The following is a 27,537-nucleotide window of genomic DNA, read 5'->3' as shown; positions in this document are numbered from 1 at the left end:
GTAGGCTTTGGCATTAGTGTATTTTTAAGGATTCACTTAATTGGAAATAATTATTCCATTTTTATACAATTATATATTTATAGAAAAATGTTTGGAAAATAAATTGTGGAAACTTGTCATTCTAAGATTCGAACTTAGATCCTCTCACTTACAAGTAACTGTGAAGCTTAACCTTTGGCAGGAAGTGTTAGAATCTAAAAGTCTTCACCTAAGTGTGTTAGAATCTAAAAGTCTTCGCCTAAGTAGGTCAAAGACAAAGCATATGGAGTGCAAGTTCAGTGGGAATGAGGGTCCAAATGATATAAGGGTGAAGATTGGAGATCAAGAAGTATAAAAAGTGAACGTTTTGGTAATCTTGGATCTATCTTGCAAAAGAACGGAGAATTGGGTGTACATTTCAACCATTTTAAAGAGGGATCAATTAAGGTCATTTAGCACTATAGTCTATTGGTATTCATTTTTTGTTGTAGACATTTTCACAAATTTGCATATCTGGTATTTTCATAGATGAGATGAGATGACTTAAATTCAAATCTTGTGGATAACAAATTTGATACCAATTTATTCCTCCACTTCTTAAGGTAAATATATTGTTGTATATAAAAAAAAGGGAGATATCAATGAATAGAAATTTTAGCAACTGGTGACCTTAGATGAAGGAAAACTATTCGGAGAATTTTTTCAATTGACCCATGCCAAAAAATGAAATTACTTTATGACCTAAATAGATTTTCCTGATTATTTTTATTTTTTCCTTAGTACTTTAGAATAATTTAAAGTAAAATATCATGTGAATAAAAGCTAAAAAAACAAATCTTTGACCAACATTTCACTAATTTGGTCATTTCCAATCCACCAAGAAAATTACAATGGTGATTTTTTGCTGTTCCAACTTCCAATTTCCTTATGTGTTTTAATCCAATGGCCCCAAAATTAGAAGTTAAAACAAATTCAACAAATCAAACTACAAATGTGCATTTGTTTCTGACCACTCGATCGCATGCAAAAACATCGTTCAATAGTTTCCTCCTGATACCATGCAAAAAAACACGTTCAACCACCAAAAATTGTTTCACTCCAAAAATAACCCAAATTCTTCCTATATATATTGAAATAATTTTTCCTCTGTATTCCTCAGCGCTGCAGTAAGCAAAGAAGTAATAAAGAAATTTCCTTCCTATCCTATCTCTAAGGCAGCTGTGTTTTCTATCAACTTATCCTCAATTTCACAATATTCATCATGGAAATGAAGAAGATCTCCCTCGCCATCATCGTCGTTGCTGCCTTATTGAGCGTAGTCTTGGCTGCTGACAAACCCAAGGACCCAGTTGCCGCTGCCACTACCCCTAAGGCATCAGCTACCGCCCCTGTAGGCTCAGCTGCTACCACCACGAGCACAGCATCTTCCCCGGACTCAGCTCATGCTCCTGCTCCATCAGGAACCGCCTCCACCATGCCCCTTGTCGGCTCTCTGGCCGGTGCCTTCCTCATGTCCTTCTTTGGCTATTACCTGCAGTAAGCTCAGAGAATAAAATGAAATTCTCAATGAGACTATAAAAAGTGGAAAATTTACTTTGAAATCCAATGTGGTTTCCAAGAGAAAGTTAAGGATGTATTTTTATGAATAAACTGTACAAGTAAAAACATGCTGTATATTTAGACAACAATAAAAGTTACCGCACAGTAAAAGTTATCGCATCGATTTTCCACAAGAGCCAATGTTGAGTTACAATCTGCAAATATGTTATTTCTCACTCTAAATCTTCAAAAATTAACACACTGGTTGACAAACAAATTTAAGTCAAAATAATGAAACACTCTCTCTTTTCTTCTTTTCCTTTTTTTGGAACAGTTTTGTAAGAATTACAATCAAATTATCCATAAAATTAGGATCCTCCATTAGATTTTTGTGCAGACATGAGACTCTGTGTCAACCAGATAGCTGTTTCTCTAGATGAGACCGCGTCTTCTCCAAATGGTCTTAGCACACCAGCAAGCTCATCAAGCTTGTCCTGCTTTAGAAGCCGCGCGCATAGCTCAAGCAGAGACTCGAGGGCCTTAGCTCTTTGCTGACTTGGATTCTCCCAGTCACTCTTGGAACCGTCACCGCCTACTGCAGCTATGTTGCTTGGTGTTTGGTTAATCACACGAACATCATCTTTTTCTACCTGTGCAGAGCAATTGTTATTGTCTGCCTTTCTCACCACTTCATCTTTTGCTTTCTGTATGGAGCAATCATTGTTATTTTCAGATAAAAAGTATTCCACATGACCAACTTCAGTGTATACCTTGGACATCTCCTTCTCTAAACAGCAACTGGGTTCCACCTCAGATTTAGTCGATGATGAGCATTTATCATCAACCGACCCAACCTTTTCGGCGCCGCCAATACTGGACACCGCCAATACCCTGCAATTTTCTTCATTAGCCCCCTCTCCTGCTTCAGCTCCTTCAAGAACTTGTTGATTTTCATATGCCTTTCCATCCTCACTGTTTGGAGTCTTGGCATCAACCTCTTGCAGTTGTTTGAAATTTGAGGCAATTGGTTCTTCTAGTTCTTCATGCTGAGAATTTGATTCTGATGTTGCCTCAATGTCAGGTCCAGCATTTTCCTTTTCCGTTATACTGAGAGTGTCAGCTTGCTTATCACAAACAGATGCTTCTGAATCAGTCGGTCCATCTTTTGAACCATCGGTGTCATTGGATAATTCCACAGAACAGCTACTAGGATCAACTCTCTTGGTTTCAAGCTCTTCTGCACTAGATGTGAATACAGGATTATCAATGTTTGTTACATATCTATGCGTCAGATCAGCACTGCTCCCAAATGGTTGGACCTTTTCCACGTGGTTCGCTTTTCCAGCCTCTTTGTCTTTGTTGTTTTTTACTTTCTGTATGGAGCAATCGTTGATATTTTCAAATAACAAGCTTTCCACACGACCAACTTCAGTATATACATTGGACCTTTCCTTCTCTAAACAGCTGGGTTCCTCCTCAGATTTAGTCGATGATGAGCATTTATCATCAATCGACCCATCCTTTTCGGTGCCACCTACACTGGACACTGACAATAACCTGCAATTTTCTTCAATTGCCCCCTCTCTTGCTTTAGCTCCTTCAAGAACTTGTTGATTTTCATATGCCTTTCCATCCTCACTGTTTGGAGTCTTGGCATCAACCTCTTGGAGTTGTTTGAAATTTGAGGCAGTTGGTTCTTTTGGTCCTTCATGCTGAGAATTTGATACGCTCTCTAAAGTAACCTCAATGTCAGGTTCAGTATTTTCCTTTTCCGTTATACTGATAGTATCAGCTTGCTTATCACAAACAGATGCTTCTGAATCAGTCAGTCCATCTTTTGAACCATCGGTGGCATTGGATAATTCCACAGAACAGCTACTAGGATCAACTCTCTTGGTTTCAAGCTCTTCTGCACTAGATGTGAATACAGGGTTATCAATGTCTGTTACATATCTATGCGTCAGATCAGCACTGCTCCCAAATGGTTGGACCTTTTCCACGTGGTTCGTTTTTTCAGCCTCTTTGTCTTTGTTGTCTTTGCCACTGCTGCGCTTGCTAGGCGGTGATTTTCTTGGAGTTTTATCTTTTAAGTTGGGTAGTGGATATACCGGAAGAAAAACAGATGATGCATTGCGGCATTGAAGGATGTATGGTTGTAAGTGTGGATGCCTTATTAACTCTACAGCCTAAAGTAATAGATTATGCAGGTATTAGAGCCAATAAAAAAAATGTTCTTCAAATATCATGCAAGTGGGAGTAAACTCACTGTTGGTCTGTGTTCTGGACTTTTCCTGAGCATGCTCTTGATGATTTGTTTCCTATGATCCAAAGGCCAATACCATATAAGTCGATACATACCATATTAATTACAAATATGCAATTATAATAATAGCACCATGGTTTCGATGATTTTAAATATAATTACTTACAGTGTGGAAGAATACACAATTGGAAGAGGAGAAATGATGGATCTGTTTATTTTGTTGATAAGTCCAGCCATGTCCTGTATAATCAAGTCATTCAGAACGGCAGCCCAAAAATCAATGAGGCATCAACAGCTCAAGCTTATACTTACAGGCGCTCTAAATGCAGGTTGATGTGCAGCAATCTCAAACATACAGCAACCTGAAAAGCAATAGAAATTACAGTTATAACTGTTCAAAATCATGGTCATCAGCCAGGAAAAGTACAACTATACGCGACTAGAGTTCTTACCAAGGGACCATATATCAGATTTATAGCCATAAGGTATATCTGCGAGGAGCTCAGGACACATGTAGTTTGGAGTTCCAACAACCTATGTTGAATTATATAGGGATTGAAAACAAACTGACATAAATAAGTATATTTAGTGATATAGTTGCAAGTACCAAAAATTCTTAAGGGTGGCCAAAAATACTGAGGAATATTGGGTGGCCTTATCGGATAACCCAGTGCTTGGGGGAAAGGAGACGATTGTAAACCACTCTATGGAAAATTTCATGAAAAAAGAGGAGTTCAACGAAAGACTTGGAAATTCCAGCTTGTTTACGTCATAGGGTTATAAAAGACAGACTAGACAATTGTGTAGGTAGAGGCATAAAGACAATAAAACAATATAAATGCCAGTCCATACCGAAGAAGTAAGATCTTCTGTGTTGAGTAGTTTTGCAAGCCCAAAGTCACCTATAATGTTGATGCAAGACATACATATCTTTAAGACCAACACATGGAAACCACACTTAATACAGTGAAATATTGCCTCTCTTAGTAATCATTGAGTGTACGTACCAAGTCGGATGTCATTGTCCTTAGTAAGGAATATATTAGAGCACTGCAATCATTAGATGTACGTTAAAATAACCATCATATGTATTGTATCATACTATTATTTCTTACCGCGACTAGGGTGGTCCACTATATTACCTTGAGATCCCTATGAAGTACACGATTGGAGTGCAAGTAGTCCACAGCTAGCAACAACTGAGTCAGCCATTTGCAGAGCTTCTGCAGGGAAAAACAGAATAACAACACAGAGCAGTTGCTTGCTACCCTTTATATAGGCACATATACAGGATGTGAAGTTCTACCAAATCTAATTGATTACCTCCTCTGGAAAAAATTGTCCTCTGGCCTTCTTTATCATATCAACCCTGTTAACAGATTAGTTGTTTATCATTCAGTAATCACTAGAAGCATTGCAATTGATTTTCTAAATCTTACGTAATTTTAAAACATTTTGACATAATGTCATAAACTAGAAAAAGAAACTCTCCTAAGGTCCTTAATGAGGTCTTAATTAACATCCACTAGATTAAATATAGGTGGTTGAAGTGAATCCCGGCTGTCCAATATCTGATCCAAGGACTCAGAAACAATACTTCATGCAAGGACCCTCTTTATGGACCTTAACAGAACAAGGCTCAACACAAGATATGCTTAGTTTAACATGTTGACTATGTAACTAACATAATAGATTTTCTCCTATATTTTGTCCAATATGTGCATTTCTATCAGTTTCAAGCTTATATTTAGAAGAAACTTGAGATAGAAAACAAGTATTTAAATTCGTCCTTTAAGCAAAAGATGTTAAAATATGAATGTTTTAATTCCATAATTTGACAAAAGGAAAAATGCATTATTTCATACTAGCCAAAACATAATTAGAGCATCGTTGATGTAAATTGTTGTTACTTACATGTCACCTCCTTCACAATAGCCTGTTACAATGCATATGCAGTCTCCCTGCAGAAAAACATGTACTGTTAAGCATCGGGAGTGAAGTCAAGTTTGGTACAACTGCTAAAGACTTCTCAAAATATATATACTCTTGAGTCCTATTCAAATTTATGAAATTTAAGAATCGTGGATTCACCTTGTCCACCCAAGCATCTTTATAATCCACAATATATGGATGATTTAACTTTGCAATTAAACTCATCTGCAGCAGAATAATAAAGATTGCGATTAATTGAGTAGAAAACACATCTTTCAGAGAAAATTAATATGAAATCACTAGATACAATACCAGGAGAAGATTCATACGGTTTACAGGTGATAAACTATGAAGTACACAATGAGAAGAAACAAGTGCCATCGACTATCTAATATGGTATTTAGAATCAAGGTAATTGGTGACTACAAAACTATAAGGTTACAATCAAGGATCTATTTTAATTATGTGTCCACAAAATAATAAAGAATGCATCATTTATGAGAAACATATTCTGAATGTCTGCAAGCGCATGCTCGTGTATTATACTTTCATATGAATATTGTTTCAAGCATGCACATCCCAGTTGATTGTCATGAATAGATCTGGGTATTTTGGACGGAACGGAGTGCAGCCAAGACATGAAAATTTCATAAAGCTGACAGTGATGATATGGACAAACAAATAAGAAAGTTGGAGCTTGTATATGTTTGACTGTCAAGAAAACAGGGAAAGATAAATTTTGATGCTACGGTTAGTTCCTAAGATAAAAGATGACATGGAAAAAAGAGAAATCGGCTTTAATTGGACATATACTTGTTGAAAAATTGTAGCAACTCTAAAAATAAAAGAAGAAGATTAATAGCTGGGACTCAATGCTACATTTATCAATATCCAAACAGTTTTTGAGGAGCAACCTCTTGGTGAGCTGTGCGTTTGAACTTCTCTGATTGCTTAGCCAAACGAATTTTTTTCAACACATACCTATTAAAAGGAAAATTAAATGATTACAACAAAATTGATGAAGCACAGTGTAATCAAATTTGAGTTAGAAACCGGTTGCACAATCAGAATATAAACTATTAGAATATCGGTTATCTCTTCTTCCGAAAATTCATACCCTGAGATGTGAATTGTGGTACAAATGTAGGGTTTTCTAGCTAGCTGTCCTTAATTGCAACAGCTATTATCCAACTACTCAGTTTTCTTGTTAAATTGTCCTTAATTACAAAATTATCTTCCAAATTACAAGAATTACAATACTAATTACAAATTGTCTTGGAAAAAATGGAAAGTGGAAAACAAGGTTGGTAGAAAATACTCTTACTTCTTTTTCTGAGTCTTATGAAGAACAAGAAAAGCGGCTCCAAAAGCCCCTCTACCAATCTGCTCTATTACTTCATAATCCTCCATCTTTGACTTCGTTTCGGCATCAGTCTCCATAGCCACCAAGTTAAGACCTGCAAAACCCACAAACCCAATTTTAAATCAAATGCAGAAACTCAATTCCACATAATACAAACAGAATTTACTGCTCCTAGAGCAAAATTTAACCCCAAATCTAAAAACCCAGAAGAGGAAAATTGGAAAAGTTACCAAATTCAAGGCAATTTTGCCCAAAGTTTGAGTCTTGAGGGTACTGAGTTTCCCAAAAAAAAACTAAAGAGAGAAATATAAATGAATAAGAAACTACACATTCAACAATAACAATGGGCAAGAAAAAAAACTAAAGTAAAAGCAGCAAGAGACCGAAATGATGAAGGGGACGGCAGTGTGATGACTTACCAAAAAAAGTAGAGAGAGAGAGGAGAGAGAGTGGGTGGAGGGGCAGTCAGGAGTCAAGTAAAGCAGCAAATTAATACTTAATTGGGAGTTGATTATCTACCAAATAGAAAATGGAGGGGCTTGGGATTGGAAGGCAAAAAGCTAAAGTGGCAGTAGTCAGCAGGTGTTTGTGAAACGGAATGAAGACTCCGGAGAAAAGTCAAGCTTTCTTTGCTTGCATTTACAGATTCATTCTCTCTCCCCTCACCGGAGAATGTTTTCCAGCGCGTAGTTGCCATGTCACTGTCCTTTCAACTTATAAATCCACTTCTTTTTTGTATTAAAACACAAAAAAAAAAAAATTTTTATTTTTATTTTTTCAATCCCTCTTTTAGAATTATTGTATGAACGTTATAATTAAAATTATTTTTTTATTATATTTAAATATTTAAAAAATATCATTCAATTAATAATGCCTCGATCATTAATTTGTGTCTAACAAATCAACAATTATAATAAAAATAATAAATCATTGATTTCTTTGATATACATGGATAATAAAACAATAAAATAACAAGTTCAATGATAACATTTATACAATGAAATAATGAAATATCAGAAGTATCATCCTTTCTTTTATGAATGTACAGTTTTTGCTGGTCCACTTAATCAAGTTTTAGAAAATCACTCTCTTGCTCTTTAATTAATGTGATGGAGGTTTGATTCCACCGATTCCCTTTTCTTCTAACAACTAATTACGTAGCTACTAACATTATCGCTCTACTAAAAAAGAAATTTTAAAAACATAACAATTATAAGTTTATAACTCAGCCAGATGACCATGGGCTTGCCCAAAGTCAAGTGCTATGGTGCCTCGCAGTTAGTGATAAACGAAGAATGTTGAGGTACCGTGAAATTGATTCACCTCCGAATAATGAGCAGGTAGTTCAATCCTTTTGATTCTTCTCTTCATAGTAAACATATAGGGGGATGCGGAGCAATAGGTCGAATTTCTATATAAAGAAGAGTTGTAAACTATAGGAAGATTTCAGTGTTTTTTGTTCCTTGTGTTCGATAAGAATAAGGATTTGAAATGATACAAATTCCTCTTCATTTTGTTGTGTTCAACGAAGGAACTGCCTAAGCATACTTTTTCAGGTCCAAACTTGTTTTTTCTTTCTAACCTTTTCCTCAATTAAGTAATATTGGTACTGTGGTGGTTCTCTTTGTGGCATTTCCCTTCCTCTACAGGGGCACTTTGCTTGAAAATCAAGGCGTAGCAATAAAAAGGCTGTCCAAGAAGTTAGGGCAAGGACATCAGGAGTTTTTGAATGAGTTGGAACTCAGAGCCAAGCTTTAGCATACCAATCTTGTTAGGCTCTTTGGTTGTTGTGTCGAAGAGAAGGAACTGCTATTGATTTATGAGTACATGCCTAATCGGAGTTTGGACAGACTTTTGTTTGGTATATCCTCATCATTTCTAAGATTTGTATCTTTGATATTGTTGATTTCAGGGATGTCAACTTTGATTAGGTTTGTTCATTGAAAAAACACTAGCTCATTTTCCTTCATGGTTTGTCCAATCAGATCCATTTGAAAAATCATAATTAGATTGGGGAAAGTGTTTTCGAATTATAGAAGGTATCACTCAAGGAGTACTTTACATCCACAAGTACTCTAGACCGAATATCATTCACAGGGACCTAAAAGCAAGTAATGTTCTTTTGGATGGCTCGATGAACCCTAAAATATCAGACTTTGGAATGGCAAAGATTATAGAGATAAATCAAACCAAAGCAAATACTAATAGGGTTGTTGGCACATAGTAAGTTTATATGGCACATGCTTTCAATCATCTAAACCTTACGCAATCACTACTTTAGTACTTTTGCTTATTGTACGATTAATTGATGCAGCGGCTACATATTACCCGAGTATGCAAGATATGACAATTTCTCTAAGAAACTAGATGTATTTAGTTTCAAAGTGATGTTGATAGAGATTGTAAGTGGAAAGAAGAATGTTGCTTTTTATAGCTTTGAACATTCACCAACTCTTGCTGGATGGGTAAGTACTAAACAAACATTCCAACTTATGATCATTCTGTTTTTAAGCCTTGCAATTGCAAATGATGGTAAATTCAACATTTTAATTAGGCATGGGAGTGGTGGAAAGAAGGAAGAAGAATGAAGGTGATTGATGAATCAGTAAGGGAAACATGCCAGTCGGATGAAGCTTTAAGGTACATCCATGTAGGTTTTTGTGCATTCAAGAAGCTCCAGCTAATTGACCAACAATGTCTTCAGTGATTCATATGTTGTAGAGTAATGAAGTTACATCTCTTCCACCTTCCAAAGAACTTGCCCTTTCAACACACAGGAATTCCAGTTTTGTTCCCTCTTCTCAAACACCTACAAGTTTTTCCCACATCACAGTCACCATGAATTTGCCAGAAGGTCGATAGGGGTTGGAAGAGTAGTGACTGGCTAGAAAATGAGAAAATAGTGGATTAAATTAGAAAGAAAAAAAAAACCCGATGACTATAAGTTTTATACAAACAATTCAAGAGCTCAATTGGAGAAAGATAAAACCTCTCATGCGAGGCCGAGTCTTTTAGGCACGTATATACAAAATAGATATTTAGTATTCTTTTCACATTTTAACACATTACAGGAACTGTTTGTGTGGTTTATGGTTTATTCCCATCCAAACTAAACTTAATATCACAAGTTTTTTTTATTATTGTTCAGCTACAGATGTAGACGTAACTATATCATGAAACGACAAGTACACTAAACTAAAAGAAAAGGCAGGGAATTTTCTTACGTCTCCCAATTTTCAGAAAACAAGTACACTAGTCTAAAAACTAACTGGTGTAGAACAAAGAATTTCCCATTAGAATATTCATAGTTCACAAAGACATGGTTAGTGTGACCTAGAACAAAGGATGGTATACTATATGTCACTATATAAATAATGGGATATATGTGTTAAAAAGTTAATAACTTAAAAAATAAAATTTTCAACCACTTATATAAAGACGCATGACGTACCACCCGTGTTCAAAATTTCTCGTGGCAACTACTTATCAATATTAAATATCAAGTATATCAAGATTTGAATGTGAAGGTTAAGTTGTAGACGTATAAATATATGAATTTACCCTTACCCTTCAATAGTTGACTTTGAATGCATACAGTATAGTTTAAATTCTACTTTTTCTTCTAATTTTTTTGTGTAGCCATGGATACCAAACCAATCTCATTGTTCGAGTTCTCCATTAGTTTATTATGTGTATTTATTTCTCAACACCATCAACGAAAACAATTCTCTAACCAGTGATCAAACCATTGTTTCTTCAGGTGGGGTCTTCGAACTAGGTTTCTTCAAACCAGGTTAGTTTTCAGACTACTGTATAGGCATATGGTACTCCAAGCATGTAGTATCTGAGAGGAATAGGGATATACCGATATGACCATTTTTCTGAGAAATTAGATGTATTCAGCTTCAAATTGTTGTTATTGGAGATTATAAGTGGAAAGAAGAATGCTACTTTTTATCGCTTTCAATATTCAACAGCTCTTGCTGGATGGGTAAGTATTAAAACACTATTCTAGCTTATTCTCATTCTTTGTTTAACTCTTGCAAATTTATGAGTAAATCTATATATATTAAATTTTAATTAGTCATGGGAGTTGTGGAAAGAAGGAAAAGGATAAGAGGTGATTGATGGATCAATAGGGGAAATATGTTGGCCTGATGAGGCTCGGAGGTGTATCCATGTAGGATTTTTGTGCGTTCAAGAAGCACCAGTTGATCGACTAACAATGTATTCGGTAGTTCATATGTTGTAGGGAAATGAAGCTACACTTCCTCCACTCTCCAAAGAACCTGCGTTTTTGACACATAGGAATCTCGGTGCTGTTGATTCTTCTCTTCGAACACCTACCGATTTTTCCCATAATTCAGTCACCATGAGTTTGCCAGAAGGTCCATAGGGGTTGCATGAGCAATGACTGGAAAGCAAATAAAAAAATAATATAGTAAATTAGAGATAAACGCCTCGACAAACTATAAGTTTTATACCAACGCTTCAAGCGTTCATTTTCAGGAGAGATTCAAGCCGTATTTGGAGAGGTCAAAGCACCTTTCTAGCACATGTCAAGCTGTATTTGAAGAGGTCAAAGCACATTCTGGCACATGTAGATTATTATCCCTTCTAGCTAGGTTCACTGTTGTGGCATAATGAGTGTTTGCATTTGCTTATGCGATTTGTTTACTATCACGATGTCGAACTTACTGCAGTAATATCTTGTTCTATCAATTCTTTTGAATGTGCAAAATGTTGAGCTTAATGCAACAAATATGTGATTGTTTTTTGGTAAGTACAATATCAACACGGTGTCACAGAATTATAGGATACAATGCCTCTATAAGTTTTCCCGTCTGGCTTGCCACTAGTTGTCTTTCTTTTTAAAAAGAATTCCCTTCATACCAACAAGGTTAAGAAAAGACACAATATCACAAACTCACATGATACAATTTGATTAGTATGAGGGACAAATCTCACGATGTGAATGGTTACCCAACCGACTGTGTTTTGCCGGTGGACTCGCTACTCACGTCCTACAAAAGTTATACATCATCAGGGAAAACCCTACTTGATTAGATGGTGAAAGCTTTACAAATTAATTTACAACCTTGTCTTCGATTGTTGGCCAAGGTACACGTGTCCTAATTTCCCGGTTTGACAAGTCAACCTCGGACCCCAAAAAATAGTGTGTGTCCATCTAACCTTAGACCTTGGACCTTCACTCACATACCCGGCCATTAGAAACTGTCACACCCCAAGTGTTCGAATTCTTCTAAATCTAGAAATAATATATTCGCCATTGTAATTTTCTAAACTTTTCTTTCTCAGAAAGAATCAGAAACAATTTGAGTTTCAGAATGTGGGGACATTCTTTCTTTGAGACAACCTCGAGGCTTTTCCATTAACGTTCCTCTCTATCTAAGATCCTTGTTGTTGTCACTGTGAGGTACTTGTTCAATTATGAAGTCCGTTCTTTACTTTAAAAAACAATCGATTGTCAATATTGGTACATTTTTCAAAATAATGATATGTATTCATTCTTTAATAAAGAACAGACGTCATGCACATGAAATTTCTTCCTTTAACACGCATGTTTATACGAGCTTGCATAGGTTTTGTTTAGTTTTCTTTTGCAAGGATTTATGTATTTATTTATTTATATCTTTTTTGCCGATTATATATAGTACACATAACATCTTTGGCATTTTATGCTTAATGAAACTCTGCATATCATGATTTCTTCTGACTTGCATTGCATATATTTTGTGTTGAGCAATATGCTCATTTCTTGAAGGTAACTTAAACTTATTCTTCCTCCCATGTCCAAAAAGTATTTTACAGGATGAAGAAATAGTAAGTATTAATGTTGGGTTTGAGCTTTTGATTTGCAGGGAATAGAAGATGTTGTAAGGATCCAACAGACTGTGATTGACTGTTTCGAAAAGGCAAGTCTTCCTAGTGTAAGTGAAGAAGAGAAGAAACTTCTGAGTTTTGTATGTGTTGGCGGCGGTCCAGCTGGTGTGAAGTTTGCTGCAGAGCTTCATGACTTTGTAAAAGAGGATTTAGCCAAATTATACCCTTCAGTTACAGGATACATAAAAATTACTGTGATCGAGGCAAGCGATCATATTTTAAACAGGTAAGGCATGCATACAAGTTTCTGTATTAGGGTTTTACATGTTTAAATATGCTAATTTAATTTTTACACACTTGGTTAATTTGGTGTTGCAGATTTGACAAGAGAATTACTTTATTTGCTGAAGGGAAGTTCTTCCAAGACGGAATTGATGTAAAAACAGGTTCACTGGTCGTAAAATTAACTGATAAGGAAGTGTCCGCTAAAGATAGAGACACCGGAAAAGTTTCAAATATACCTTATGGGATGGTTCTCTGGGCAACTGGTATCGGGCCACGCCCCTGAAGTGGTTTCTTACAATACGGTGTTGAACAATTTGTGGAAGCTTGGGAAATTCGATGTGTGCTTGTTTTACTACAAGGAAATGGGTGAAAATGGTGTGGAGGCAGATTTGCTTACTTATACTGCAGTGATTGAGAGCCTGGGAAATTCAGGAAATGTTGAGGAGGCATTGAGATTCTTTGATGAGATGAAGGCGAGGCAGATTCGTCCTTCCCTGTATGTTTATCAGTCGCTGATCACGAACCTGAAGAAGATGGGGAAGGTGGACTTGGCATTGAGTTTAACAGAGGAGATGAATTCGTGTGATTCGGAGCTTGCTGGTCCAATGGATTTCAAACGTAATAAACGATTGTAAGTAGTTAGAAGCTGGAGATACCTTTTGGTTTTCAATTTGTAGGTTATTGTTATTTCCACTGATGTAGTTGTATAGTGATTTAAATGTGCTATTCATTTTGTTTGCTCAGTTTTGAAATGATTTGTATCAAACATGATTCGAATTCAACAGTTTTCTTCGAGCAAAGTTGTTCTTATTTGCAGACTGTTGATACTCAGGTTACTAGTCCTATGGACTTCAAATAATATACACTTATAAGTAGTTAGAAGCCGCAGTTATCCTTTGGTTTTCAGTGTCAAGGTCTCTTGCTGTTGCCAATTGGTATATAGTTGTATTCCAATTGGAATGATTTTGTATCAAGATTCAGATTTCGACACTTTTGTTCGAGTGAAATCATTGATATTAGCAGACACATGTTGCTAGGAAGCAAGAAAATAGCTTCATCTATTATTATTGCATAGCAGAGAAACCAGAGACTTACAAACCCAATTAACCAATACAAAATGCATACTTACTCCATAACAAGAGTTATGGCTAACTGAAAATCAAGTGAACTTTAGAACAAAAATTAACAAATTCAGTCGAGGTGAAGTTCCTCGACAATTCCACTTATTCTTCCTCAGCATCTTCTTCTGCAAAACTCAATTCCTGGCAAGCCTCTCCAATGGTGCTAAAGTAGGATTTCTTCCCATCCAATTCCACTTATTCTTCCTCAGCATCTTCTTCTGCAAAACTCAATTCCTGGCAAACCTCTTCATTGGTGCTAAAGTATGATTTCATCCCAACCAATTCTGCAACCCTTTTCGCTGGCCCTGAACCCCTTGGAGTATCAATCCCACATCGGACAGTCTTAATTTTTGGAAGCAGATCTCCTATCTCAGCAATAACTGAAGGTGACTTGTTATGCTTTGCTGCACCTTGGTACACCACTGTCTCACTTGGAATCTCCAACCTCTTCTTCACCCAGCGCTCCGGTCCTTGACTCCTGGATGTCTCACGGGCAATGCCATGGGGCTTTCCAACCAAGATGACCCGCCTCTTGTCAGCTCTCTTACTGTCATCCTTATCATCCTCAGGCCAAGACTGCTTCCGACCATCACTCACTGCTGAATTCCCAATCTGATTGTACCTACTAGGCACAACCGTTGGGAAGAAATTTAGACGTTGGGGACAACCTGAGGCTCTGTGTAATCGTAGCCGTTGGATGCTAACAGGCTCCTATAGACGCTCTGATTTGAGTTGAAGTTTTTTGTTTTAATACGTAAAGCTTTCGTTCGAATTATTGGAACTTCCAGAGGCTTTCATGAGTTCGCAGGTAATCTTTGATCACCCTCTCTAATAGAGAATTGATTCTGGCAGTTATACCAACTTGCAACTCTACGTATCATGCTCTTGATCTCATTCTTTGTGTGCAGATGGAAATGGCAACCATTCTCAGTGGGACTAGATACTATGTAATGGCTGTAACTCCTACAAGACTCTATTCTTTTACTGGTATTGGATCACTGGAAGTAAGTTACCTTCCTTGCCTAGCGAAATTGTCATTTCCAGCGACAATATATTTGTTGCCGTTACAATTCTCATAACCCGAATATTCTGCGTTTGTAGACTGTTTTTGCTAGTTACTCGGAACAAACAGTGCATTTCATGGTGGTGAAATTCCTAACAGGCAAGTGCTTATGTTGACACTACTTAAATTATTTTCAAAATGGGATAAAAATATTTCCTATTTTTTCCCCCTTTTTTTTCTGAAATCATTGTTCCTTTTATTAAATAAACGGATACATTTGACTTTGTGAAACTTGTTAATAGCATTCCTTGATGTATTTAATATTTAATGATTGTTAACATGTAACCTTCTCCTAATTTATCGCTTTTGCAGTTCTCCTGATGGAGATGAAAATTTTGTGGAGAACAAGGCTCTTTTGAACTATTGAACTTTGAGTGAGGGTTCTGAAGCGGTGAAACCCAGTTCTATGGCAGTTTCAGAATTTCATTTCTTCTTATCGGGAATAGGGTTAAGGTATTCACATATTAATTATCTGAATAATTTTTTTCTTCTCAGTGCTGTTATCTCTATGTCCCTGTTGAGTATCATGTTATAACCTGCCTGTTCAAGAGCTTTCCCGTACTCCACACTCTCAAAATCGACATATCCCATGGCAGCGACAGCAATGACGTAAGTTTTCGCCGAATTAATTCTACTGTATATCAGTAAGTTTTTAAGGACAAATGAGTTTTAGGGAAAAGCCCCATTTTTCCATTGATTGAAATCACTACTCTGACAGTAGTGTGTACGTTAAAGAGTCTTGAATACATAACTAATAACGATTAACGATAGTTTTTATAATTTTGTTGCAAACATGGAACAACAGTTTGTTGGATCATACTGATTGCACTGAAGAACAATATTGGGAGAGTCAAGCTCAGGTTTTGAGTCCCTTCCTCTGTTATCTAAAGGTGGTGAGCATCGTCGCAGCCAATTATCCCATGAATCTTATGATCCCTGAGAGTGATTAGCGTTGTAAGGTTACTTCAACACGGAGGAGGCTTGCAAGAAATGATTCTTTGTGACGACAATGAGTTTCCGCAGACAAATCCAGATCCTTGGAAGGACAAAATTGGTTTGATAGAGGGATTCCCACGGGCATCTGCTCATGTCAAAATCTCAACTGTTTGCTTGACGAATGACTGTTTTCCGAATTTGCTTCGATCAATTTAGACGATGATGGTATCAGACATTAGTCGGATTAAAATTTCCTGTTCGATATGTAATAAAAACTAAAATGTATAAACATCTTCCATGTATGTGAATTGAATATAACGTTGATGGATTGGGGATGTCAACAGTATATGTTATCAACATGAGGATTTTTAGTGCTGCAAATCAAACATTCTTCTGGTCTTTTTCACCCGGGTTCGAGGCTCGCCCACCCCCTTTCTTTCTCAGAATTTGTCCTAATTATTGACAAGAAAATAAAATGTACGTTCGAGTACCCATGCTGATTGAGTTAAACTATATGTTATCGAAACGAATTTAACCCAAAAAATGATGTACATAGACATTTTAGGATACTTATATTACCTACATATAAAATTGTTCATAGCTTCGAAGGCGAAAATAGCAAATACAAGGCTTTCCAATGCAAGAACGTTCGTAGTAATGAAAAGTAAAGAAATCTGGTGAACGATTGGCTTGATGTAAATTTTTTGTACAATAAAAAAATGAAAAAATTACGGACGTGGCATATTGTGTAGCATTGATTTAACGGAGGGTCGAGATTAAAAGCATTGTACAATCCGGTAGGCTAGTGGGTGAGGAGAAAAACTTTTGTTAAGCTTGGCTTGCCACTAGACAATGCTGAATGACACTACTATCCACTCAAAACTTGTCACGTGGTAAGGTTTAAATATAATTTTTACCATATATTATATTTAAAGCTTTCATAATAACCACTCCTAATTAATATTCTAATTCATCTAATCTTCTATAATTTTCCTTTCTTTATCTGTCTCCTTTCCTTCTCAAATTGTCCCACTCCTTTTCTTGCATTTCTTATAAATATAAGCAGGAATAAGGAGAAAAAAAAAAAAAAAAGAAGAATTCACTTTAGAACCTAAAAAACCATCAACCGTGTTTTGATTGAGATAACCAACCACCCTATAAAATCATTGCCCAAATGCATTTGAATGAACCAATAAAATCATGGAAGCATTTTATCTCTTCTTATGGGGTTTGAATTTCTGTACAGCAAATTACAAGAAAATTTTCGTTTGAAAATGATAGATTCAATTTGTATCATCTTTGTTGGATATTAGAGATCCGTGTGTTAATTAATCAAGTCAAGTTCATATGATAAAATCAGCTTCCGAATTGAAAAAAAAGGACAAAATCGGTTGCTTTCTAGTTTCCATGATATGAAAAGTTATAGAAGGTGAGTTCCTATTTTATTTATTTTTTTCAAATTTTTCAAAGAAAAGCAAGGGGAAGAGAAGAAACAATCCACGACTGGGAAGAAAATCTGAAATGAAAAAGGAGAGGATGAATTGAGTAAAAAAGTGGGAGGTGTAGTTATTTAATAGAAAATTCTATTATGAAAAATTAGATATAAAATTATAACAAACATTGTAGATAAAACTTCTAAGTAGCATGTTTTGAGTGGATAGTAGTGCCATTCAACATCGTTCAGTGGCAAATCAAGCCCCACACAAGTTTTTCTCATTGGGGAGGGAATCGGAAAGGGGCTCATAAACCAGGTGGGCAGAGCAGGAGATATTCTATATACAGCACGACAGCGTTTAAAGTTATTCTAGTATGTTCGATTTAGAGATTCTACAGTTCAGAGCCCTAGTTTGGTACTAAGAGATTCTAAGAAAAATAGCTATTAAAAAAAATTAGGTAAAGTTTGGTAAACATTTAGTTCCAATTTTTTTTCCCAATTTTGAGGGAAAAAAAAATAAAACACACAAAGCTACAAAACTTAATTTGGAAAAACCAACTTTTTTTTCACATCTGCTTTTTTTTTCTTTTTAAAAACATTTTTACAAAAAATTTTATCAAATTTCACAACTAATTATTCTGACGTGAGGAAGCAGAAGAATCAGTTTTTCAAAGCACAGCAATATTAAACCAGACTCCTGCCAACTTCCAGCTTCTTCTTCCAGTGGGCCGTTAGGGGGCTGTTTGGATGCCTGGATAAGGATTTCGGACTAAGTTATCCCGGAATTGGATTCGAAGATGGATTCAGGGGGGCAGGTGTTCACGGTGGATCTTCTGGAACGATATGCGGCCAAGGGGCGCGGAAATATTACCTGTATGGCTGCTGGAAACGACGTAATTTTGCTCGGAACCAGTAAAGGTTGGATCATTCGACACGATTTCGGCGTCGGCGATTCGTTTGGTACGTTACTCTTATCCAATCCTTTCGTTTGGCACTTTCAATTCTCTGCCAATTCACAAATTTTTCATTTGATGAGACTTTAGAATTCAATCTTTTGTAATTTACGTGAAATTTTAGACCTTCGTCTCAAATTAGTGACTTTTATTTTTATTTGCAGAGAAAGTCTTGAATTCCTGTCAAATTTCGGATTTTGATCCGAGCTTATATGCATAGTGATAGTGTTTAGCCTAATTAGCTACAGAGGATATGATTAGTGGCAATTTACTTGATTGATTGAGCTGATTAGAACAGTATTTTGTTTAGTTGCTAAGGAACCCGTTGTCGAATTCGGTTGACTAGATTGGTTTTGCTTTCTATTTTGTGTATGGTATGATCAAACAATGCTTGATGGTTGTTGTTTATTTGAGCTATAGATATTGATCTTTCGGTGGGTCGTCCTGGGGAGCAATCCATCCATAGAGTTTTTGTTGATCCTGGAGGGAGCCACTGCATAGCCACCGTTGTTGGGAGTGGGGGTGCTGATACGTTCTATACTCATGCAAAATGGACCAAGCCCCGTCTTTTAACCAAGCTAAAAGGTCTTGTCGTGAATGCCGTTGCCTGGAACAGACAACAGATTACAGAAGGTGATTTGTCAGTCCACTGAGTATTTTCCCCCGTTGCATTTGGATGGAGGGTTTGTGCATATTGACTCATTTGAGCTATAGTGTGTGATTTTGTTCGTAAAAATCTCAGCTTCAACAAAGGAAGTCATTCTCGGTACCGACAACGGCCAACTTTATGAAATGGCAGTCGACGAGAAGGATAAGAAGGAGAAATACGTAAAGTTTTTGTTCGAATTATTGGAACTTCCAGAGGCTTTCATGAGTTTGCAGGTAATCTTTGATCACCCTCTCTAATAGAGAATTGATTCTGACAGTTATACCAACTTGCAACTCTATGTATCATGCTCTTGATCTCATTCTTTGTGTGCAGATGGAAATGGCAACCATTCTCAGTGGGACTAGATACTATGTAATGGCTGTAACTCCTACAAGACTCTATTCTTTTACTGGTATTGGATCACTGGAAGTAAGTTTTCTTCCATGCCTAGTGAAATTGTCATTTCCAGGGACAATATATTTGTTGCCGTTACAATTCTCATAACCTGAATATTCTGCATTTCTAGACTGTTTTTGCTAGTTACTCGGAACAAACAGTGCATTTCATGGAACTTCCTGGTGAAATTCCTAACAGGCAAGTGCTTATGTTGACACTACTAAAATTATTTTCAAAATGGGATAAAAATATTTCCTACTTTTCCCCCTTTTTTTTTTCTGAAATTATTGTTCCTTTTATTAAATAAACGGTTACCTTTGATTTGCAAAATTGTTGATGTACTGTTTCCTGTCATTCTTGTTGAGCTTTCTGGTTTCACTTTGTCATCTTTCAGTGAACTGCATTTTTATATCAAGCAAAGACGAGCAATACATTTTGCATGGCTTTCTGGTGCTGGTATATATCATGGTGGTTTAAATTTTGGAGCACAACATAGGTACAAGATAACATTCTTCTGTTCTTCCTTCTTTTCTGATGGCATTGTCTGTCTAGAGTCTGATCATTCTGTCTTCTACTGAGTAGTTCTATGGTTGACTTTGTGAAACTTGTTAATAGCATTCCTTGATGTATTTAATATTTTATGATTGTTAACATGTAACCTTCTCCTAATTTATCTCTTTTGCAGTTCTCCTGATGGAGATGAAAATTTTGTGGAGAACAAGGCTCTTTTGAACTATTCAACTTTGAGTGAGGGTTCTGAATTGGTGAAACCCAGTTCTATGGCAGTTTCAGAATTTCATTTATTGCTTCTTATTGGGAATAGGGTTAAGGTATTCACATATTAATTATCTGAATAATTTTTTTCTTCTCAGTGTTGTTATCTCGATGTCCCTGTTGAGTATCATGTTATGAACTGCTGCTGGTGCTAAGCATTAGGTTAAATGCATTAGATATGTGATTCTTTTATTATTCACAGAATACTGCTGAAAACTGCACCTGCCCCCTTTTTAGCTTCGTTTATGAGTGTAATTGTTTTGTAGGTTGTAAATAGAATAAGTGAACAAACTTTTGAGGAACTTCAGTTTGAGCAAACACCTGAAGCAGTTTCAAGGGGTGTCACTGGATTGTGTAGTGATGCCACTGCTGGGTTGTTCTATGCATAAGATCAAAACTCTGTATTTCAGGTTTGTGTCTTCGATTGCCTAAATATTTTCTGAATTTAGTTCATTTTGCATCAGACAGTAAAGTTTTCCATACTGCTGAATTTGAGAACAAAATGTAGGTGTCTGTTAATGATGAAGGGCGAGACATGTGGAAAGTTTACCTGGACATGAAGGAGTACGCTGCTGCTTTGGCAAATTGCCGCAACCCACTTCAGAGGGACCAAGTATATTTGGTGCAGGTCGTATCTAAGTGATGGTTATACTCATTGTTACTTATTGTAATTTATTCTCACTATGGCACTTAATTAAAAAATTTGTGAAGAAGATTATTGCGTTGCTGTGTTGTATATTTGACTTCTCAATCTTGTATTTACCTGGGTAGTCAGTAACGAAGTAATTTGATTTGCAGGCTGAAGCTGCATTTGCCACCAAGGATTATCTTAGAGCAGCATCATTCTTTGCAAAGGTGAATTCTCTATTTCCTTGATCTGTTTTCCCATATATTTATTGCAATAATGCGTATAGGTGCAGCAGGCCATTTGTTGTTTATTAATGATAATATGATTCTTTTCTAGTCTTATTGCTTCGATTTTTTGGTTTTGGTTATATTTATGCTAGATTTGAATGTGTTCTTCTAATTGTGCAGTCACATTGATGACATTTAGGAATATGCTTCACTTATTGAGATATTGTGTGGTAGCTATTAAGCTATAAAGTACACATTGTCTTTGTCATGATGTTTCTCATATTGTAAGGCAATATCTAAGAAATTACCAATTAATATCTTTTCAGTGAACAGCTATATTACTAATATCGTTAAATTGAAATTGGTTGCCCTTTCCATTCTATCAGTCTGATCATCCAGGTCTCATATTTGATGGATGCTGAGAGTAACTGAATTAGTGATTTAATTTGGTAGAAGCATAATAACAATGATTTTCCTGCCACTTTCCATGATTATTTTGATTTATTTATAGTTATTATAACTTGTTACAGCTCATTTGTTAAATTATGGGATTATCTTGCAGATTAATTACATATTGTCATTCGAGGAGATCACTTTGAAGTTTGTCACTGTAAATGAACAGGTACTTGCAAAATGTTCCTTGCACTGTCTGTGTTTTTGATTTGATATTAAACTCTTATGGATTTTTTATTTTACTTGGCATGTTTGCAGGATGCCTTAAGAACCTTTCTTTTGCGGAAACTTGATAGCCTTGCGGTGGATGACAAATGCCAAGTAACAATGATTTCAACGTGGGCAACTGAACTGTACTTGGATAAGGTCTTACTTAGCTCTTGGATAAAGAACTAGCTTTTTTTCTTTTTCATACCTCTCCTGCCTTATACTAGATAGCTTGTAAATGTTGCATTCTTTTTTCTTAATGCATATCAAAGGGCAAGAAGGATAATTAATGACGATGCATTCTGCTTAAGATAAAATCTGAGAACATCTTCCTTTTGACTCCGTCGTCAGTTTATGCACACTTAAAATAGAATAATGTAGACGTTGAAAGTTTCCTTTTACCTGAAGTTATGAAGCCATCACTAATATGTTGTTTTTCATTGTAGATAAATCGTCTACTATTGGAAGATGATACTGCAGTGGATAATCGTAATTCAGAGTACCACTTGATCATTAAAGAGTTTCGTGCATTTCTTAGTGACTCCAAGGTTGTTTTGGATGAGGCAACTACCATGAGACTTTTAGAAAGGTAATTTTCATTGAATTTGCTTTGAAATGTTCATCTCGCACCATTTTTTTAAATTCTTATACAGCTGTGGAATCCCATAGGCTAACATCATGTTTTTTACATGTATCAGTAGAAGAAAATGTCATTTTTAAATATTATCATCTACAATTAGATTATTGTGAAAGATCTGTGCCATTAGGTACTTGGTGGGTCTTTCTCTTTAGATTATATTACAGTTGAAAGAATACTAAAACAAAGGATCCTCTGGCTACATGCTGCAGTTATGGCCGAGTTGAAGAGTTGGTTGTTTTTTGCTAGTTTAAAGGAACAGTATGAAATTGTAGTCCACCATTATATTCAGGTGCTCTGTGCTTCCAATTGATTTCTTATTTGGTTTCAGATTCTTGTCATTATCACCTGTTTTGCTACTTCCATGGTTTCTTTTAGTTTTTATATTTATATTTTTTTCTATGTTTAAAAAAAAACATGTCCTTCTAGTCATGCTTTATTTACATTGACTGAATGCACATTAGCAAGGAGAGGCAAATAAAGCATTGGAGGTGCTCCAAAAACCTACTGTTCCTATAGATCTTCAGGTATGGGTTATGTTCTCTGGTTTGGTGTTTGAAAATTTTCCCGAACAGGTTCCAGATGTTCTCAAGTGTTTATGTGTTATAATATTATTAGTATATATGTGTTTTATTTTATCAAGTTATGCAATCCTTCACTTGCAGTACAAGTTTGCACCAGACCTAATCATGCTTGATGCATATGAAGCTGTGGAGTCATGGATGACTACAAACAACCTCAATCCAAGGAAACTCATTCCTGCAATGATGCGTTATTCAAGTGAACCACATGCAAGGTATTATCTCATGTATATACTGGACTAGAAATTGCAATTATGAATTGAAGATCTGGATAAGGCTCTTTAGATACTAATCAATTTCCCTTAACACAAAAAGAGCAATATCCACTATATTTTATTTGTTGATTTTATACATAAAACTTGAAATTTCTAATACACTGTGAGAAGTGGCATATTGCAATGCCTTCTTTGTATACATGTAACCCTCCTCTCGCATACATATTAGGTTCACATAGTGTATTTTATACTTTGATCACTGAAGTATCGTTCAGGCACAAAGTTTTCAGTGATAGTAGTTTTAATTTACAGTTGCCATAGAACTCAGGATTTCTATTTCCTGTGTGTTAGTTAATGATGCATTTAAAATTTAAAGCTTTACTCTTCTTTCTTACTGCTACTGATTTATTTTATATCACATGCAGAAATGAAACACACGAAGTCATCAAATATTTGGAATACTGTGTTCATCGTTTGCATAATGAGGATCCTGGTGTTCACAACTTGCTATTATCACTATATGCCAAACAGGTTGATTTCTTGGAGAATTTGATATGATTTTAGTATGATCTTGGGCGTCTGCACATACATACATACATACTTACATTATTAATTATTATACACATCTTTTAAAAACTGTGATGTCGCCGTTTCCTAACTCACTAATGCCTACAAGGCTCCCCGCTTTGCGAGGGTTGGGGGGTTTGGAACGTCTATCGTACTCAACTTACCCTTGCTTTGCAAGGAGGCTGTTTCCACAACTCGAAAGTAGGAAAATATTTTGTAGCTTGAAATTTGCAGAAAAAACCACATCCTGAGTTTAAAAGTGAATTATAGACTTATAGCCATATCTCTTACTTTCCCCTCGGTTTGTTTTAGATGAAATTATATGTATGCGAGAACTTCTTTGCCTTATAGCGATATCTATATGTGAATGTGTTTCATTGCTTTCACAATAATTTATAGGAAGACGACAGTGCACTTTTGCGTTTCCTTCAATTCAAGTTCGGAAAAGGACGGGAAATTGGCCCAGAGTTCTTCTATGATCCCAAGTATGCTTTACGCCTTTGCCTCAAGGAAAAGCGAATGCGTGCCTGTGTTCATATATACAGTATGATGTCCATGCATGAAGAAGCAGTTGCTCTTGCCCTGCAGGTATGGTTTGAGGCTATGTTTTTGTGATTCAACTATTATTGCCCCAATCCATATATTGTTTTACTTGTAGCAAAATGATTTCAATTTACATGATATTCTCGTTTTTGGATACCAAGGGTCATCTCTTGTTTATTTATTTGTTAGAACTACCTTTACAACATATGCTGCCATTGGGATAGTTAAGATTGAGGTTATCTGAATGTTGTAGTAGTTATAAATTCTGTGTATCTTGTTTCTCCAACTCAATGGGAATAGGAACAATCACCTCCACCTAATATTCTCTTCTTCAGTGGAACCCAGGAAAATCTAATTGTTACATAATTCTCTTACGGTTATGTAATTGGAAGTTGAAATGGTTTTATCCTATTGTTTCATAACTTGTTCTTTTGGTGCCTTAAGGTTGATCCTGAGCTTGCTATGGCTGAGGCTGACAAGGTTGAAGATGATGAGGACCTGAGAAAGAAGCTTTGGCTCATGGTTGCGAAGCATGTTATAGAACAGGAAAAGGGAGCTAAAAGGGAGAACATTCGGAAGGCAATAGCATTTCTTAAAGAAACTGTTGGCCTTTTAAAGATAGAGGATATATTACCATTCTTTCCAGACTTTGCCCTCATTGATGACTTCAAGGTAGAATTATCATTTCTTTCTGCTTTGTCATGGTTTGTAATGTTTATAATGATTCAAGTCTTTTGTGAAGTTTCAAGCTTTCTTCTTTTCTGCCAGAAGTGATTTTCTCCGATTTTGTTTTTGTTGACCACTTAACATATGATTTGTGATTTCTTTACTACAATATGATGTGTTTTATGTCTTAATTTACAGTTGAATTGTGAATTTATTTGCATGCATGGAAACATGTTTTATTGTGTTCTGGTTACAGTGAATATGATTATATAGCTTCATTTGTTTCCCCTTTAGGTTGCCTCTTTATCAATTGCCATAGTGGTTGTTTATGTATTAGGTTTCCATTACGAAGTGGTTTTCAGAATTTTTACTTGTGTGGTGCTGTTGGAACTAGTAGTTTTCAGCACGTTGGATTTTGAGCTGAATCTGTATGTATGTAGGAGGCAATTTGCTCATCATTAGAGGATTACAACAATCAAATTGAAGAATTGAAGCAAGAGATGAATGATGCGACACATGGTGCCGATAACATTAGAAATGACATTAGTGCACTTGCTCAAAGATATGCTGTGATTGATCGTGACGAAGAATGCGGGGTATTGCTCATGTTGATGTTATAGTTTCAAGTTAAATTGGATTGGCTCATACTTTACTTTCTTTTTCCAATACTTGCTGTTCTTTTTCTTCTTCTATCAGGTTTGTCAGCGTAAGATTTTAACTGTGGGTAGGGAGTATCAGTTGGCTAGAAGCTATGCATCCGTAGGCCAAATAGCTCCATTCTATGTGTTTCCATGCGGACATGCCTTCCATGCCGAATGCCTGATTGCCCACGTCACACGTAGTACAAATGAAGCTCAAGTAAGTTGAAGTATTGTCTTCTGTATTCTTCTCTTTTATCATATCAGATCGTAATAACATAGTATTCTGCAAAAGCTTTACAATGGGCACCCAAGTAGTTGAAGTGTAAGAAATGCTTTTGGGCTAGATGATGCTTGTGCCAGTTGAATTAATGTTTTCGTTTGGTATGAAATGTATTTCAGTAACAGGAATTTTCTATAACTTGCCCCATTTTTTTAATGTGTATTGTAGGCAGAGTATATACTGGATCTGCAGAAGCAGCTTACTCTACTTGACGGGGAAGCTAGGAAGGATTCAAATGGTAGCCTTACTGAGGAAACCATAACAAGCATGGCCCCCGTAGATAAGGTCTGCATTTTGATCTTAGTTTGCCCTCTCTTCTGTTGCTTTACATTTATCTTATTTGATTTGTTTTCTATTTCATGGCTGTCAAATGAGCCTATTAGATTGTTAGCCATTTTCGATAAGATTTGCTTTTGATTATCGACTTTTTCAAATATATGATTTCAACTTAACTTTGCAGTTTCTGGTGATGGTTTTACAATGTATATTCATTACATTGTATTTTATTTGATCTCTAAATCGATTCATGAAATTAAGATCTACATAGTAAGCTAAACAAAGTATTTCATGTTGGCAGCTGCGGTCGCAGTTGGATGATGCAGTGGCAAGCGAATGCCCATTTTGTGGGGACCTAATGATCCGTGAGATCTCTCTACCTTTCATCCTTCCAGAGGAGCAACGGCAGAATACTTCATGGGAGATAAAGTCGCATAATCTTGGACACCAGAGGAGCCTGGGTTTATCTTTATGATCATCTTTCTCTGCGTACGGGTGCCATGTGAGTTGTGTACTCCTACAGAGATGTCTCGTTGCCAGTTGCGCAACTTTGTTATCTTTCTCCTTTTCTTAACAATTTGTTTGGCATCATTACCGTTGTTAATAATTTTTTGTTCCCTTGGAACGGGCTCTTGCCCTTCCTCGTCTTCATCAGGTGATTTTGGGGCCGTATACGGTCTGTAGTTACAAAATGGCTCCAAGTTGTTGTCAAAGAAACATTGTTTGCGGTGATTACTGTTCACTGGCTTTGCTTGATGTCTATATATAACACAAACACCCCGAGTCTGTATTGTAAGTGAACCATGCTGACTGTTTTTGGAAGGAGTTTTGAATTTTCGAGTAAACTTTAATCATTTAATCGGTGTGGTAGATATACAAATTCGGGTTGAATCAGTTGGCCAAGAGCTGTATGCCCACCCCCACCCAGGTTCGACTTGCACTCTCTAGACTACTTTGAAAAACTCTTTACAAAATAAAATACTAGTTCGAAAATAAATAAATAAATTACTCTTTACAAAACAAAGTAAATTACTCTTTACAAAAGAAATTTCTAGTAAATTGGATTTGGGATATGCTTAATGAA

The 27,537-nt window shown here is 36.1% G+C and overlaps 4 protein-coding genes and 1 long non-coding RNA gene across 5 annotated transcripts; 4 read left to right on the top strand and 1 right to left on the bottom strand.

Moving 5' to 3' along the window:
- Window positions 1-1,673: 1,673 nt before the first annotated feature.
- LOC125473532 (serine/threonine-protein kinase Nek6-like) lies at window positions 1,674-7,777 on the bottom strand. The gene is made up of 16 exons (XM_048576453.1): window positions 7,496-7,777; window positions 7,307-7,369; window positions 7,038-7,170; window positions 6,628-6,694; window positions 5,873-5,938; window positions 5,696-5,742; window positions 5,105-5,150; window positions 4,924-5,004; window positions 4,789-4,831; window positions 4,634-4,683; window positions 4,234-4,315; window positions 4,094-4,143; window positions 3,948-4,021; window positions 3,785-3,836; window positions 3,246-3,704; window positions 1,674-2,588 (listed from the first exon to the last, which is right to left on the bottom strand). Exons 3-16 carry the CDS (start codon window positions 7,151-7,153, stop codon window positions 1,887-1,889), a joined length of 1,935 nt encoding a protein of 644 aa, XP_048432410.1. The 5' UTR covers window positions 7,154-7,170; window positions 7,307-7,369; window positions 7,496-7,777; the 3' UTR covers window positions 1,674-1,886.
- A 1,433-nt stretch (window positions 7,778-9,210) lies between these two features.
- Window positions 9,211-13,210, top strand: LOC125468083 (external alternative NAD(P)H-ubiquinone oxidoreductase B4, mitochondrial-like). The gene is made up of 6 exons (XM_048576419.1): window positions 9,211-9,299; window positions 9,391-9,541; window positions 9,631-9,716; window positions 10,837-10,869; window positions 10,980-11,067; window positions 12,959-13,210. Exons 1-6 carry the CDS (start codon window positions 9,211-9,213, stop codon window positions 13,208-13,210), a joined length of 699 nt encoding a protein of 232 aa, XP_048432376.1.
- On the top strand, window positions 12,891-14,005 carry LOC125473544 (pentatricopeptide repeat-containing protein At1g11900-like). The gene is made up of 2 exons (XM_048576499.1): window positions 12,891-13,206; window positions 13,299-14,005. The coding sequence occupies exon 2, from the start codon at window positions 13,445-13,447 to the stop codon at window positions 13,838-13,840; it is 396 nt and encodes a 131-aa protein (XP_048432456.1). The 5' UTR covers window positions 12,891-13,206; window positions 13,299-13,444; the 3' UTR covers window positions 13,841-14,005.
- Window positions 14,006-15,611: 1,606 nt separating this feature from the next.
- LOC125473545 lies at window positions 15,612-16,666 on the top strand. Its single transcript, XR_007255399.1, has 2 exons — window positions 15,612-15,998; window positions 16,195-16,666. It is a non-coding gene; the product is annotated as an uncharacterized LOC125473545 (long non-coding RNA).
- A 1,720-nt stretch (window positions 16,667-18,386) lies between these two features.
- LOC125473543 (vacuolar sorting protein 18-like) lies at window positions 18,387-27,273 on the top strand. The gene is given in 24 exon segments (XM_048576498.1): window positions 18,387-18,720; window positions 19,134-19,346; window positions 19,456-19,595; window positions 19,696-19,791; window positions 19,889-19,956; window positions 20,153-20,254; window positions 20,444-20,588; window positions 20,799-20,942; window positions 21,041-21,160; window positions 21,331-21,387; window positions 21,950-22,009; window positions 22,099-22,206; window positions 22,494-22,636; window positions 22,897-22,921; window positions 22,923-22,976; window positions 23,149-23,211; window positions 23,350-23,480; window positions 23,906-24,011; window positions 24,447-24,635; window positions 25,035-25,262; window positions 25,697-25,852; window positions 25,953-26,114; window positions 26,346-26,462; window positions 26,755-27,273. Coding segments are annotated over 24 exon segments (2,964 nt in total). The 5' UTR covers window positions 18,387-18,557; the 3' UTR covers window positions 26,929-27,273.
- The last annotated feature ends 264 nt before the right edge of the window (window positions 27,274-27,537 follow it).

The sequence above is a fragment of a genome, unplaced genomic scaffold (assembly GCF_019419815.1).
Source record: "Pyrus x bretschneideri cultivar Hongxiangsu unplaced genomic scaffold, Pyrus_bretschneideri_v1 Contig9, whole genome shotgun sequence".
Classification (NCBI taxonomy): domain Eukaryota; kingdom Viridiplantae; phylum Streptophyta; class Magnoliopsida; order Rosales; family Rosaceae; genus Pyrus; species Pyrus x bretschneideri.
The sequence above is the reverse complement of the archived record's forward strand: the minus strand, read 5'-3'. Positions and strand labels throughout refer to the sequence as shown.